Genomic DNA, 13454 nt, shown 5'->3' with positions numbered 1-13454 from the left:
TTAAAGTAAAAAAAACACATAAAAATACTCAAAATAATTACCAAATTATTTACAAAGGTAACCAAAAAAGTCTTCAAGGTGCCGCCGTTAAATTCGAAATGTGAAAAGTGCAGCAACTCAAAGTTTAGCTAGATTCGGATTAACAGCTGGTAACGCAATACACAAGATCGAAGTAAATTAAAAACTTATACTCATAAAATGAAAAGGAAAAAAAACAACAAAACAACAACATCAAGTGGAAAACCATAAACCAGCGAGCAGCACATAAATTTATAAATAAATAAAAGAAAATATATACACATACATTTGTAGAGTATTTGTGTGTGTGCTCCGACTAAATGCCAAAGAGAAGCAATCAAAGAGCAAAAATTGAAACAGCAAAAATATTTAAAAGGTGAAAACATATCAAGAAATTAGCCCTGTCAACCAAACGTTACAAAATTAAAGAATGAGTACCCAAAGATGTGTATACACGCGTCTGTTTGTGTCGCTTGTAATATCCCCTCATGTATGGTAATTATCCACAAGTGATGGCATCCCTTGGCATTGATGCGTGACATTTCTTTTATAAAATATGCAAATGAGTCAACGTGCTTCCGCCAGGGAATTTGAATCAGTGCATCGGTTGGAGAAAAATGCAGGGACACGTGAACACGGGATACGAACAACAACTGATTCAGATAAACGGAGACACATTTTTCGCATTGTAAATTAAATTCCCAAGGTAAATGCATAAATCTTAATATGCCTATTAAAATAAGTAAGAATATTACAGTCGGCTGGCACCGACTGCCTCATACTCGTTCACACACAGGCTGCCAGACAGATATGTTTAAAAGTCAACCGATTTTATCTTTTTTGGTCACGATATAAAAGTTTCATATTTTTTGAGGAGCTCGTCGTTAGTCGTCATTAAATATTCTGCACTCCATCTGTAAGTCTGCCATTTGTCTGCCAATACTTTCAGATTTATCTTCAAATAAGCTTTTCAGCAATCATCATTAAAAATTTGTTATCAAAATTTGTTGCTCGACAACTGTTAAAGATGTGGACTTTCGTACCTTGCCACGCCCCAGTGGGCGTAGGCAAATAATCTTAAGACAGAATCTGACGCGGGTATACATTGGGTTTATTCAAGTTTCAAGTCCCTAACTTCAATAGCGCAAACAAAATATTGGGTTCATGCAGACAGACGCACTTACGAACGGCCGGACGGAAGGGCGGAGGGCCAAAGGGACAAACAGTCGGACGGGCGAAGGGTGAAACGGGTAAATGAACGGACGGGCGGGGCACGCTAAGGGACATTAAAAAAAATCAATTGACTCTTTTCACATTGAGAACGGGTTTTTATTTATTTATTTAATTTAATTTTGTTCTTGGGAAAATGTTATTAAGATGTCTTGTAAACAAAAAACCAGCCTTACCTGTGCGCTAGTTAATATGCAGCTTTAATGGGCGGCATTCTCTGGCGGCTCTTCTTCTTATTCAAACACACACGCACATACAAAATATTACATTAGCTGATATATCAAAAAATGCCCAACTTCAAAAGGCAACTCTATTTGCACGACTTGCTCCTCTTTCACTTTTCTATCGCAAAAACGATCACATTAAAAAAAATAACACACAAGAGCGAGCACACCTGAGTTAACAATTCAACCCTTAGCGAGCGGCCACGCAGCCTAAACTAAAGTCCAGCTTTAAGGGGCAGCCCTATTTTACGGCTTCCTCCGTCTCCTTTTATTATGATTCCGTTAGACATTTTCTATCGCGCGCACGAACACATGCGATCACACAAAAAGAAACAACAAAATAACACACACACACGAACACCAGCGCTTTAACACATCAGCCTTTACCGAGCGGCCACGAAGTTTCAACTAAAGTCCAACTTTAATGGGCAGCTCTATTTATACGGCCAGCTCGCCTCCTTTTATAATGACGCCGATTGTCATTGTTCTATCGCGCACACGAGCACAAACGATCACACAAACGATCACACAAAAAAAACACAAAAAAAAAAACAAAAAAAAACACACGAACCGAAACGCGGCGCGACTTTAACTGAAGCAGAACTCCACTGAGCAGCTATATATATACTGCAGGCTCTTCTTCTTTCCATCGTGCAGACTCTTGCAATGCACTTCTTGCAAAATCACGCACTCCTAATCTGCTCTTCTTCTTTCAATCGTTGCAAAATACGTTCTTGCTGGCCCGCGTGCTCCCATTGCGCTCGCGCTCTTGAGTGACTCTTTGAGTTAAAGATCGATTTCGTGTGTGAGTAGATTTTACAATAGATAATCCAATTTTAATTGCCATGAAAGCTGTCAGATTCGGCTTATCAGCATTTGAGCCGAAATTTTGCTTGTTCTAAACGATGATTATTTTACAATCAAGCCATATTTGATGTCATTTAACTGACAGCTTATTTAATTAAACAAAGTGCGTTTTATTAAAAAAACACTAAAAGGTCTTTCATTTATCTTCAATTAATACATAACTTATTAACTAGAGAGTGACATAGAGAGTAATTCTCTATGTATATAAACAGCTGTGGCCCTCTGTCAGCCTGTTTCTATGCAAAATCCGTTTAAGAGCTGAACTTTGCACAGGTTCTTTTTGTTTCCGCAATCATCCAGATCGGACCACTATATCTTTAAGCTGCCACGAAAGCCATATAATTTTATGGGCAACAAGAGAGAGACGCCAAGGGAAAGTTCTTAAGATTATCGTAGTTGATAAGCTTCTGCTTATTAAAACTTGAGAAACGTGTTGGCTGTGCCACAGCCTTGAAATCCAGCTCTCAATAAAAAACAAAGTTATAATCAGTTTTAATTTAGCATTATCCTTAACCAAATTTGATAATATTTACAAAATTAAGCCAGAGTTTAGTCGAGTTGAAATCGTTTCAATGTTTTTTAAACTTTGAATTATTAATTTAATAATTAAATTATATTTAAAAAAACACAGTGTAAGAGCGAAAATGCTTACTTTTCATATGTATTTGAGGCGTCAAGTTACGCTTATAATTTTTAGAAATATCTTTTTTTGTTTTATGTTCCTTTTTAAGAAAACATGTCAAATAAATCCATGCCAACTATTCAAACACTAAATGCCTAGATTAAAATATCTCGACAATAACTACATTTATTTTTGTTTATTATTACTTACAGAAAAAAATCAATGTCTACGATAGAAATTTACAATGTTATCCAATACTTTTTAAAAAGCAGATATGCATTTTGTACATATACTATTTCAAAATTGCTGCTATCCAAATATTGCCTCGATTAAACCATTTAATATTTGGGCTTCAAAGTGCAGGGCAAATAAAATGGTACAATTGAAATAAAGTTTAAATCTGGCCAAATAAAGTTTTGTGCAAATTGAGCACCAAGTAAATAAACGCACACATTCAATTCGCAGGCAAATAAGCAAGCACTCACATCCAGAAGAAAATACATTTTTCGGGTGTTTTTCATGGAAAATGTATTGAGGCCTACCTGGAAAGCCTAACCACAACACGCCCAAATGGCCCTGAGGCTTAGTGCTGCATTGCAAATTGTGGTGCTGTTGCCACTTAATGTCGAGATGATTAAGTATACGCCGCATGCTACGTCGCATCTCACGCTGCAGCAGTCATTTACGTAAGAGCTCAGCAGCATCATTTCAAAAATAACTGCGTTGCCCATAACGTGGCTCGCAAAATACATTTGCTTAAGCTTTAGCAGACATCAGACATACTTGTAACCAAATGTAGACGGCAGGCATCAGACAAAGCGCATAAAAGGATAATAGACGCACCCAGGCATAAATCAGCCGCTTAATGTACAGGCCATGATGGTTGCTGGGTTGAGGGGGAATTGAGGAGGCGGGGGGATTGCTGTTCAGTGTCGGGCACCTGCTCATTGAGCAATCAAATTGCGCAAATTCGCACAATTATCCTAACAAATGTGCACGTTGATCCTTTGCATTTGCCGCATTGCAATGTCCTCATTAAAAATGTAGAAAGAAAATATGTAAATTGACGAATTACACGAGACAAACGTGGGCCAAACGCCAGGCTCTGGCAAATTTTCATAGCAATTCTTTCACAATTTTCTCTGGTTTTTCTTTGCTTTCGCTGAGAATCCACACAGAAGAAGGCCTTGAAATTGTCAACTAAAAATAAATCGCAAGAGTTTTTAGCGCCCGCTACCGCTCGCAAATGTTTATTATTATTTGTTATTTCTTTTTTTGTGAAAAGCGAGCGCCGAAATATAATAATTATTTGCTGTTTTCATTTTGTGTCTCAACATGCCTCAAACTCGTGTGAACATATCTCAGCGTCTATATATTTCATTTCAATTTATATGCTGTGTCGCATGCTCTTAACATGCTATAAATTCTATACTTGCCCATATACCAACTGCCATATACCATCATATAGCATACCCATATACCACACACATGCATCCATAAATTACCCGACTACATTATGTACAGCAAGCACAGCAGCCGACAACAATGCCTCCAAAATCGCTGATAAGTTAACCTAGATGTGTCGCAGTCGGCGAACACACAATGGAACTAACTAGGCGGCGACAATGTAGTCCACGTCATTTACAGCTATCCAGCGTGCCGCATAAATTAATATACTTAAGCATTTAATTAAATAAATTTCAGAAATATGCCCAAGAAAGTCCAAAGCAAACTGAACAATGTGCCACGCACAGTGGCGCCCCTTCAAAGCGAAACTAATTTAAAAGTTTACTTAACTCTCTAAGTACTTTCAAGCCCTCTAGGTATAATTATTTGCCAAGGACAAGGCGTATTCCATGTTAAAAGCTAAATAAATGAAATTACTATATAAATATATATAGCTAGCGGGTATTATCCGTCATTGCCAACATTTCACATATTAATTGCGAATGTGTAAATCTACTTCTATTCGTTTCTACTTCTATTCGTTTCTAATAAGTTTAAGGTCTGTTAAATAAGGAACCTAAAGTCTGAATCGGGGAATAGTCTTGGCGTGCGAACCTCAAAGTCGAAAAATAAAATCTAATTCATCAAACCTTTGGCCCGCATTTCCCATTCAAAAGAGCCGGACATCACGAAAAGCGAATCAGTTAATTTACCGCATCGAACCCTGAAAATTTGTTGTAATCCTAACGAATGTTAAACAAAAAACTTTCATGCAACCGTTTTCCGCCTAATTACCACTCTTGCGGGTGGAAGCATTTCCATTCCATTTTTCACTGAGAAAGCTTGAATTCTGCAGAAAATGTGAAACACGTATCTAATGAATTTCCATAAAGATCCTTAGAAATAAATTTAGGCCTGAAACTTCAGTCAAACAATCTTTCAAGGAAGGAAAGGTGGATTTTGCCAAAAAGTGCGAAACACTCTTGAAATGAATTTGAACAAAGATCTTTGAAATACTCATTGTCAATTAAACGGACCTCGAAAATTGAGAAATTCAAGATTAAATTTTTTGTTTAAGTAGCGTTTTGTTGTTTTAAGCCCAATTGAAAAGATGACATACAAATTATGGGGCTAATTAATTAATTTATTATGGTAAACGTTTTTTAAGCATTTATAAGTCTTTATTTTGTCCTAATTTGACCTCTTCTCACCTAGAATTAGAGAAATTGTAACTTAAGAATATTTTAACTGCTGCATATTAAGGCGTTAAATGTTCCAAAGTAAGCTACAAAGTCAGCAAATATCTCTTAAGCCACACAACGTTTATCTTGCGTTTATTTTCTGTTTATTTTTCTAACTCTCCCGTAGTTTATAATTTACAAAGCACGCCAAGTGACCGCCATAAATTATGCACTAGGAAAAGTGCAGCAACGAGTTGCAGCGCTCCATGAGTGCAAACAGTTGAGTTCTAAATTTTTAAATATTAAGCATACGCCCAGTGAAGCCAAGCGACCGCGTTGCTGTTTGCCAGTTGACACATAGAGAAGAAGAAGAGATACGACGACCAGCAAAAAAAAAAACAGACTAAACACATGCCAAAAGTTGTACGCCCACACAAACAGGGCGAGCTGGGGCAAGGCCGAGGGGTAGATTGTGGCAAAGTGTTGGGGAAATGAAATGCAGACTGGCAGTCGCCTCGTTAGGCGGCAAAACTATGCATGCAATATCCGCCCACAGTTTTTTGTTTGCTTCTTTGTGCAACAGTAATGAAAATCCTTGCAGGACACGTTTCCAGCTGGAATTCGACATGCAAATTGCTTGCTAAACAATTAAGTTCAGTGTCATTTACAAGATGAAACATTAAATGAAACTATTGTCGCCGCATGTTGTTGTTTACGTGGTCCCGTTTGCAGTCGGCATGTCGCATCAACTGCCAGCTCAACTTATTCCAATTAACAGATGCAATGGGTCGGATACACGCATTACGTTCAGCTGATGCCATAACACATTGTATTCCGAGAGCATGACCTTCAAACGAATGCGGCTTTAAAGCTCCTTTACGCCTTACAACCGAATTCCATGATGCGGTCGATTCCGTGTATTGCTTTGACATTTGAAAGTAATTAGCAAAATGCTTGAGCATAAGACACGGGCTGCCTAAGTGCAAATAATTGCATTAAGTTCACAATCCGAAATTATTTCATTTGCGTTGTTTTCCTAATTTAGCAAATTTCCATTTGCTTAATTTAATTGGCCTTTATTTTAATTGGCATATTCATGTAGGTCTTTTGAAACTAAGGGGGAAACAAACTATAACAAAAGCAAAACAAGTGCATGATAAACTTTATTAATACTGAAAGAACAAATATTAAAGTGAAGTAAAAACTATACATTTTATGTCGAACCCCTTTGAGTATACTAAAACTTATTTTGAGCCAACGACAAGTTAATTAGAAAATATGCTGACAAATTTTCAATTCATGGGTAAAAGGGTTTGTGCAAAAGTTATACAACAGGCAGTAGGTAGCATCATCGACCCCATAAAGTACTTATATACATTCGCGATCAGCATCATATATAAGAATCTCAGAAGCTATAAGAACTATAGTCTTGAAATCTTAAACGTAAGTCGACTTAGTTCCCGCGCAGTACGAGTTTGTTTCCGAGTATCGATAACCTTCTAGTTCCCAAGCAATCGATAAGAATCGATGTCAATATCCTACGTTTTAGCTAGAATCAACAAATTTGACATCTTTCATTTGATTGTTATTAATTTTTTCTTTGCAACAGGGCAGGGTATTCCTCCGTCGGGTACTCGGGTACCGACTAAAGCCAATTGTTATTTTTACATTCATAATTTCATGCGTCCTGCTGGCTATTTTGAAATATTAATAAGTTGTGAAAATTATTAAGGTATTTCTCAATAAGAAATCAATTTCTGTGTACAATATTTAAGTGAAGCAAATATTGACATTTGATCCTTTGAATGTTTTAAACGAAAACTTTAAGGGACAGTCCAAAATATATGTATTTACCTTTCGTAACTTTTGAAGCAGAATAAACTGTGTTTTTTTATTTATCATTCGAAATTAAATTCTGAAGTTAGCAAACCCCAAATTGCCCAAATACTTTTTGCAAGACGACAGATGCTTCGAATTGAAAAACTTGTAAGCATAAAGTCACCAAACAAAAAAAAAGGAAAAAGAAACATGGTGTCAGTCAAAGCTGAATACGGAAATGCCAATTGCTTGGCCCTGAGGTCCTTTTTCATAAATGAAAACAGGCGCATCAGAACACGTGCAAGCCGTCTGGCTCCAAGGGGGCAAAAAGGGTCGCACGCATTAAATCTAATAGACATGCTAATTGCTGGACCCGAAAGCCAAGCCATTTAATTGCTATAATCGCCTTTGCACACAAGCGGACCGCAAACCGACCGTGGCATCTCCGACATTTGTCGGACAATGGAAACGCTCTGTGACACCTGCTGGCCGCTTGGCGTATGCGGCTGCCTGCATCTGTAACAAATCGCTGCCACCAGCCAAAACAGTTTCAGTTACAGTGACTACAAAAAGTTGGCCACAGGCGATTTACTGCAGCTGCTGGAATAACAAATGCCAAATGCAAAACATACGCATACGTCTTGTTGCACTAACCAATGATGCACTCCCCACTGTGTTCTGTGGTTGCACTGCGGCCGCAGCCACAACTACAACCACCCAGCACAACGACAACTGTTTAGTTCCATTTTTTTTTTTTGTTTTTGCCATTTCCTCTAGCGGCCACAAATCATGCCCAACACGGCATTAAGCTCAGAGCTTCCATGTGTTAAATTGATTTGATTACACGATAGGCGCGCGCTCTATTTCGGAGGCAATGTATTTATACCCTGTATCTATGCACATAAATACATTGGGCATTCAAATTATATACAAAGATATTAAAGACAAGACGCTGATCTTAGAGGCTGAAAACATAACATTTTTTGAATAGCTTCCGGTTTAGACTGCAATTAAATTTATTTTGAAATTCTTTCAATAGTTTCTCCAACCGAATACTTGACTTTAGCTGGATGCAGGGCAGCTGGTAGTCGTGCAACCTCGACAGGTGTATATTTTTACGTGTTTTATTATTATGTGCGCGTGTTTTGCTTGATTTGTTTGCCTAATTGGTGGGCGGGCGGTGTGAATGAAGGAGGCCAAGGAATTTGATGCCGCAGGTGTGCGAGCGCCAGTGGCTTGAGTTAGGCCACTTTAATTTGATTGATGTGTGAAAAGGTTGCATAATAGGATTATATGAATGACTGCGTATCAGTTTTGTGATACTTATAAGCGGCAACCATTTCCCAAGGATATCGAATGCCACAGCAAATTGATAAGGAAACGAAAACAATGTCCTTAAATAAGTGTGCGGATTAGTGCATTATTCGACTAATTGATAAAGTAATTAAAAGATTACTTTGTAAATGACCCCAGTTTATTAGAGAAATCAATTATGGAAATGCGTTTCACTTTAATGAAAATGAAATTGGTTTTTAAATGAATATAAAATATATATACCACCGGAACTAAAGCTTACTGCAAGTAGTCAACGGCAATTAAAATAATTTATGAGAACATCAAGTGGTTTTTAATGAGATATGACAGACAGATCGAGCAGCTCTTCCGGGTGCATTCAACCCATCTTAACAAGAGTTGAAAATGAGGAAAATGAATGAAATGTGTGCTTATTATTTAGTATTTAACGTATTAACGATTTGTATTAATTCAACATCGCATTAATATCGCATTTAATCGTTAATTAATTATTAATTTAACATCGCATTTAATAATTAATCGTAATTCTTTATTGTATTTATACATATTTAAACTATTATTGAATTTATTATTGGCTTCAGCTTTGTTTCGCTGAACAGCTTACTTTTTTCAATCAGGAATTAAATATTATTATTTGCTCTTTAATTACCACAATTTTATTGACTTGTGTGGCCACATTTAATATACACAATACTAACAGAAAGTCAAACTTTTTAGTTTAGTTCTACACCGAAAAGCTTAAAATTCGCAAGTAGGAATTAAATATTTATTAACACATTTTTATTCTGTCAACATTTTTAGCTGCACAATATAAATGGCAACCAGGTGCAAATATTGCTTTAGTAGAAAAAGCAATTAATATCAATAGAAAAACTGTCCGCATAAAGTTTGGACATTCTTAGTTTCTGCATCAATTGCTGCACAAATAAGCAAGTTTGGGGGCAAAAGTTTGTTCTTACATTGAGCGCTAAGCATCACCTGACCAACAAAAGCCTTGTACTAAAGTCCTTCCATTTTTCATTTCCTCTCTTACAGCTTAAAGTGTCAACGACGCGTGGCAGCAGCAGCAACAACAACAGCAACAACTGCAATTGAGGGACTATTAAAAGCACTGCTCGCAGTGTGAGGCATAAGCGGAAAGGCAAGCAAAGCGCGACAAAAAGTCAAAGTCACGCCCACACTGGCAAGGACGACGGACGGAAGAGCAACAGAGTGTGTCCAAGTGCGGGCGCACAGGTGTGACCCTGCAACAGCCAAAGCAATAACAAAAACAACAACAACAAAAGCAACCACAGCTAACACAACAATTGCGGCGACACAATTTATGTTACAGCAAAAGTTGCACGGTAAATTTTTAAATGCTACGCAGCCGACTAGCCACAGCCGCCAGGTAGCCTCCCCCGATCATTGGAACAGCAAATAGAGTAGCATCCATGAGCGCCGCAGCGGCAAGGCTGCTGTTGCGCCTCGAGCAGCCAGTGCCGGGCGTAATGCCGCCACCGGCACCCGCCGAATACGATTGGGCGCCCATTAGCGTAGATCAATTTCTGGCCAGCGCAACGGGTCGCAGTCAGGAGGATGCGGTGCGCTATGAGCTAGCGGATCCGCTGGGCAGCACACTGGCACCATTGATATACGATGTGGGCCAGCGTCTGCTGTTCAATGGCAGCTCTGCCACACAAAATGGCAACGACACGTACACAGATCTCTTTCCGCAAATGGAGGATATGGGCGATGAGCCGAACTGGACGCGCATCTGTGAGGAGGTTTACAATCCGCAGCTGGAGAATAATCGCATCGAGTTTTGGGTATGCGGCGTCATACTTAACATTGTTGGCGTACTAGGCATACTGGGCAACGTGATATCCATGATAATCCTGTCCCGTCCGCAAATGCGCTCCAGCATTAACTACTTGCTAACTGGCCTGGCGCGCTGCGACACGATGCTGATTATTAGCTCCATGCTGCTGTTTGGCATACCCTCCATTTATCCATATACGGGCCAATTTTTTGGCTACTACAACTATGTGTATCCGTTCATATCGCCGGCAATGTTTCCCATCGGCATGATTGCGCAGACCGCCAGCATCTATATGACCTTCACCGTCACCCTGGAGCGCTATGTGGCCGTCTGTCATCCGTTGCGGGCGCGTGCTCTATGCACCTACGGACGCGCTAAGATATATTTCATAGTGTGCGTCTGCTTTGCACTCGCCTACAATATGCCCCGGTTTTGGGAGGTGCTCACGGTGAGCTATCAGCTGCCCAACTCGACCGATGTGCTGCACTGCGTGCGGCCCTCGCCACTGCGACGCAATCCGACCTATATAAATATATATATACACTGGTGCTATCTGATTGTGAACTATATAATACCCTTTCTCACGCTGGCCATACTCAACTGCCTGATCTACAGGCAGGTGAAGCGTGCGAATCGGGAACGCCAGCGCCTGTCCAGATCGGAGAAGCGTGAGATCGGGCTGGCCACAATGCTATTGTGTGTGGTCATTGTCTTTTTTATGCTCAACTTTTTGCCGCTGGTGCTGAACATCTCGGAGGCGTTCTACAGTGTGATCGATCACAAGGTGACCAAGGTCTCAAATCTGCTTATCACGATCAACAGCAGCGTCAACTTTCTCATTTATATCATATTCGGAGAGAAGTTCAAGCGCATTTTTTTACTCATTTTTTTCAAGCGACGCCTGAGTCGTGACCAGCCGGATCTTATACACTACGAGAGCTCCATTTCGAACAACGGCGACGGCACCATAAACCATCGCTCGTCCGGCCGCTTCTCGCGACACGGCACCCAGCGCAGCACCACCACAACCTACCTGGTCGCCACGGGCGGCGGGGGCGGCAACAGCTCACTGAACAGCGTGCGGCTGACCCAGGTGTCCGGCTCGCCCGGCCTGCTCAAGATCAAACGGAATCGCGCTCCATCGCCCGGTCCGGTCGTTTATTATCCGGGTCCACGTGAAATGCATCGATCCGTTTCCACCAGCAATTCGACAACCAACAATAATACGGCGCTCGGCTACGACTGGACCGTGGATGGCAAGAAGTTGGGACACGTCTCCTCCGGCTTTTGAGGCCGCACAAGCACATACAGTGCAGTGTAATCGCTAGTCAACTAGCCTACATGTGTAAATAACTATATATATATATATATACATATATACATCTATTTAAACATGTTTTTAGTGTGTAAACCTGAGCGCGCCAAGCGTCGCGTTACTTTGTGATAAGCGTTAAGTGTTTCTCTCCATTTTCTCTACGTCAAGTTCTCTTCGACAGCTCTAGCCGTTACATAACCGATCAAATAGCTAATAGGCCACAGGTGCAGCAAAATTTCAGAAAAACACGCAGATAATTTGAGACTCTTTATACAAAAGAAACTTTCCTTTTAAATAATACCCAAAAACAAACGTTTTAAACCATTTATGTTTTAGCTTACATGATTATGTTGTTTGTTAATATACAAAATATGTTTTCCTGGCAGTTTTTTAGATGAAAGACTGACATTAGATGGGCGGCACCACAGAAACAGATTGAGCAAATAGCTAACCGCGTTGCTAGACTGAATTGGATAAACTAGAGCTAAACTAGGCATAAAACTATTTTAATTAAAATGTTGCCCCTAATACATTTATCTCTTTGAAACTATATTAATATATACATTTAGTATAAATATCGACAACGTCCTTTATATACAACAAGTACGTCCTCGATATGTGATACTTGGCGACGTCATTTTTGTCCAACCTTTGCTCGCAGCTGCTTTGATTTGTTCTAGAAAATGGATAGTTAAAGAACTCAGCTATATCTAAGCGTAATCCCAATGTCCTTGATTAAATCGCTCGAGCATAGTTGCATTTCGAGCACAAAATTCTTAGAAGAGTGTCTAAGCGTGCTATATGAAATTTTGCTGTACTTGTTGGACAAAATGCACACACACACACACACACGCACACCAGCTTGTTAATTATTTTTGGCTTTCAATTTCTCTCAATCAATTGAATTTGTTTCAATTTTGCACGAAATTAAGCCGTAAAACTTTTTCACGCCCAACTCTATGGATTAATGCCCGACGGGGAAGAGTCCGTGAAACTGAGCTGACCCAAGCCCGTTGGGCCATGGCTTTTTCTACAAGGAACTTTTATTTATTAGCATCAAGTTTTCGCTTTTAATTAAATATAGACTGCATTTTTCAGCTGAACTTGATAAATGATTTTCCTTTTTTTTTATTTCCTTTATTATTATTCGGCTTCTCTTGTTGCTGATTGGTTAGCTTTAAATTATAGAAAACTTTTTCATTTTGTTATCGATAGCAGTTCATATTTTTTTTGGCGATTGGACTTTTGGGTTCGACGTTGCAATATGCCAAGTTGTCGGAAAGTTAAAAAGTTAAGCTCAAAGTTCACTCAACAAAAGTCGGTAAATTCGATTAAATTGGTTCCTTTTAACACAAATACGAAAAAAAGGAAAAACGAATCAATTCGAATCAACTCGAAAGTAGCTCAATTTAACAATTACATTACAATTACACTTACACACAAACATACTTTGCTATGGTAAAAGACATCAGGTGTTCATGAATTGAATTTATTCAACTTACCTCCCAAAAAAAACTAAAACACAATGCTATTGTATAAAATTATAAAAGCTAACTGATTCTGTATATACTTCCTATATGATAATTATATACTTAATGCAAAGCATATATTGTCGACC

General features: G+C 39.1%; 1 protein-coding gene across 1 annotated transcript; it reads left to right on the top strand.

Moving 5' to 3' along the window:
* The first annotated feature begins 345 nt into the window (after nt 1-345).
* On the top strand, nt 346-13454 carry LOC115770452 (FMRFamide receptor). The gene is made up of 2 exons (XM_030715730.1): nt 346-724; nt 9756-13454. The coding sequence occupies exon 2, from the start codon at nt 10154-10156 to the stop codon at nt 11810-11812; it is 1659 nt and encodes a 552-aa protein (XP_030571590.1). The 5' UTR covers nt 346-724; nt 9756-10153; the 3' UTR covers nt 11813-13454.

Source organism: Drosophila novamexicana, unplaced genomic scaffold (genome assembly GCF_003285875.2).
Source record: "Drosophila novamexicana strain 15010-1031.04,08,12 unplaced genomic scaffold, DnovRS2.1 tig00004555-arrow-pilon, whole genome shotgun sequence".
Taxonomy (NCBI): domain Eukaryota; kingdom Metazoa; phylum Arthropoda; class Insecta; order Diptera; family Drosophilidae; genus Drosophila; species Drosophila novamexicana.
The sequence above is the reverse complement of the archived record's forward strand: the minus strand, read 5'-3'. Positions and strand labels throughout refer to the sequence as shown.

Excerpts from the sequence above, each read along its gene's own strand:
- LOC115770452 (XM_030715730.1), top strand. The coding sequence starts at position 10,154 with ATGAGCGCCGCAGCGGCAAGGCTGCTGTTGCGCCTCGAGCAGCCAGTG.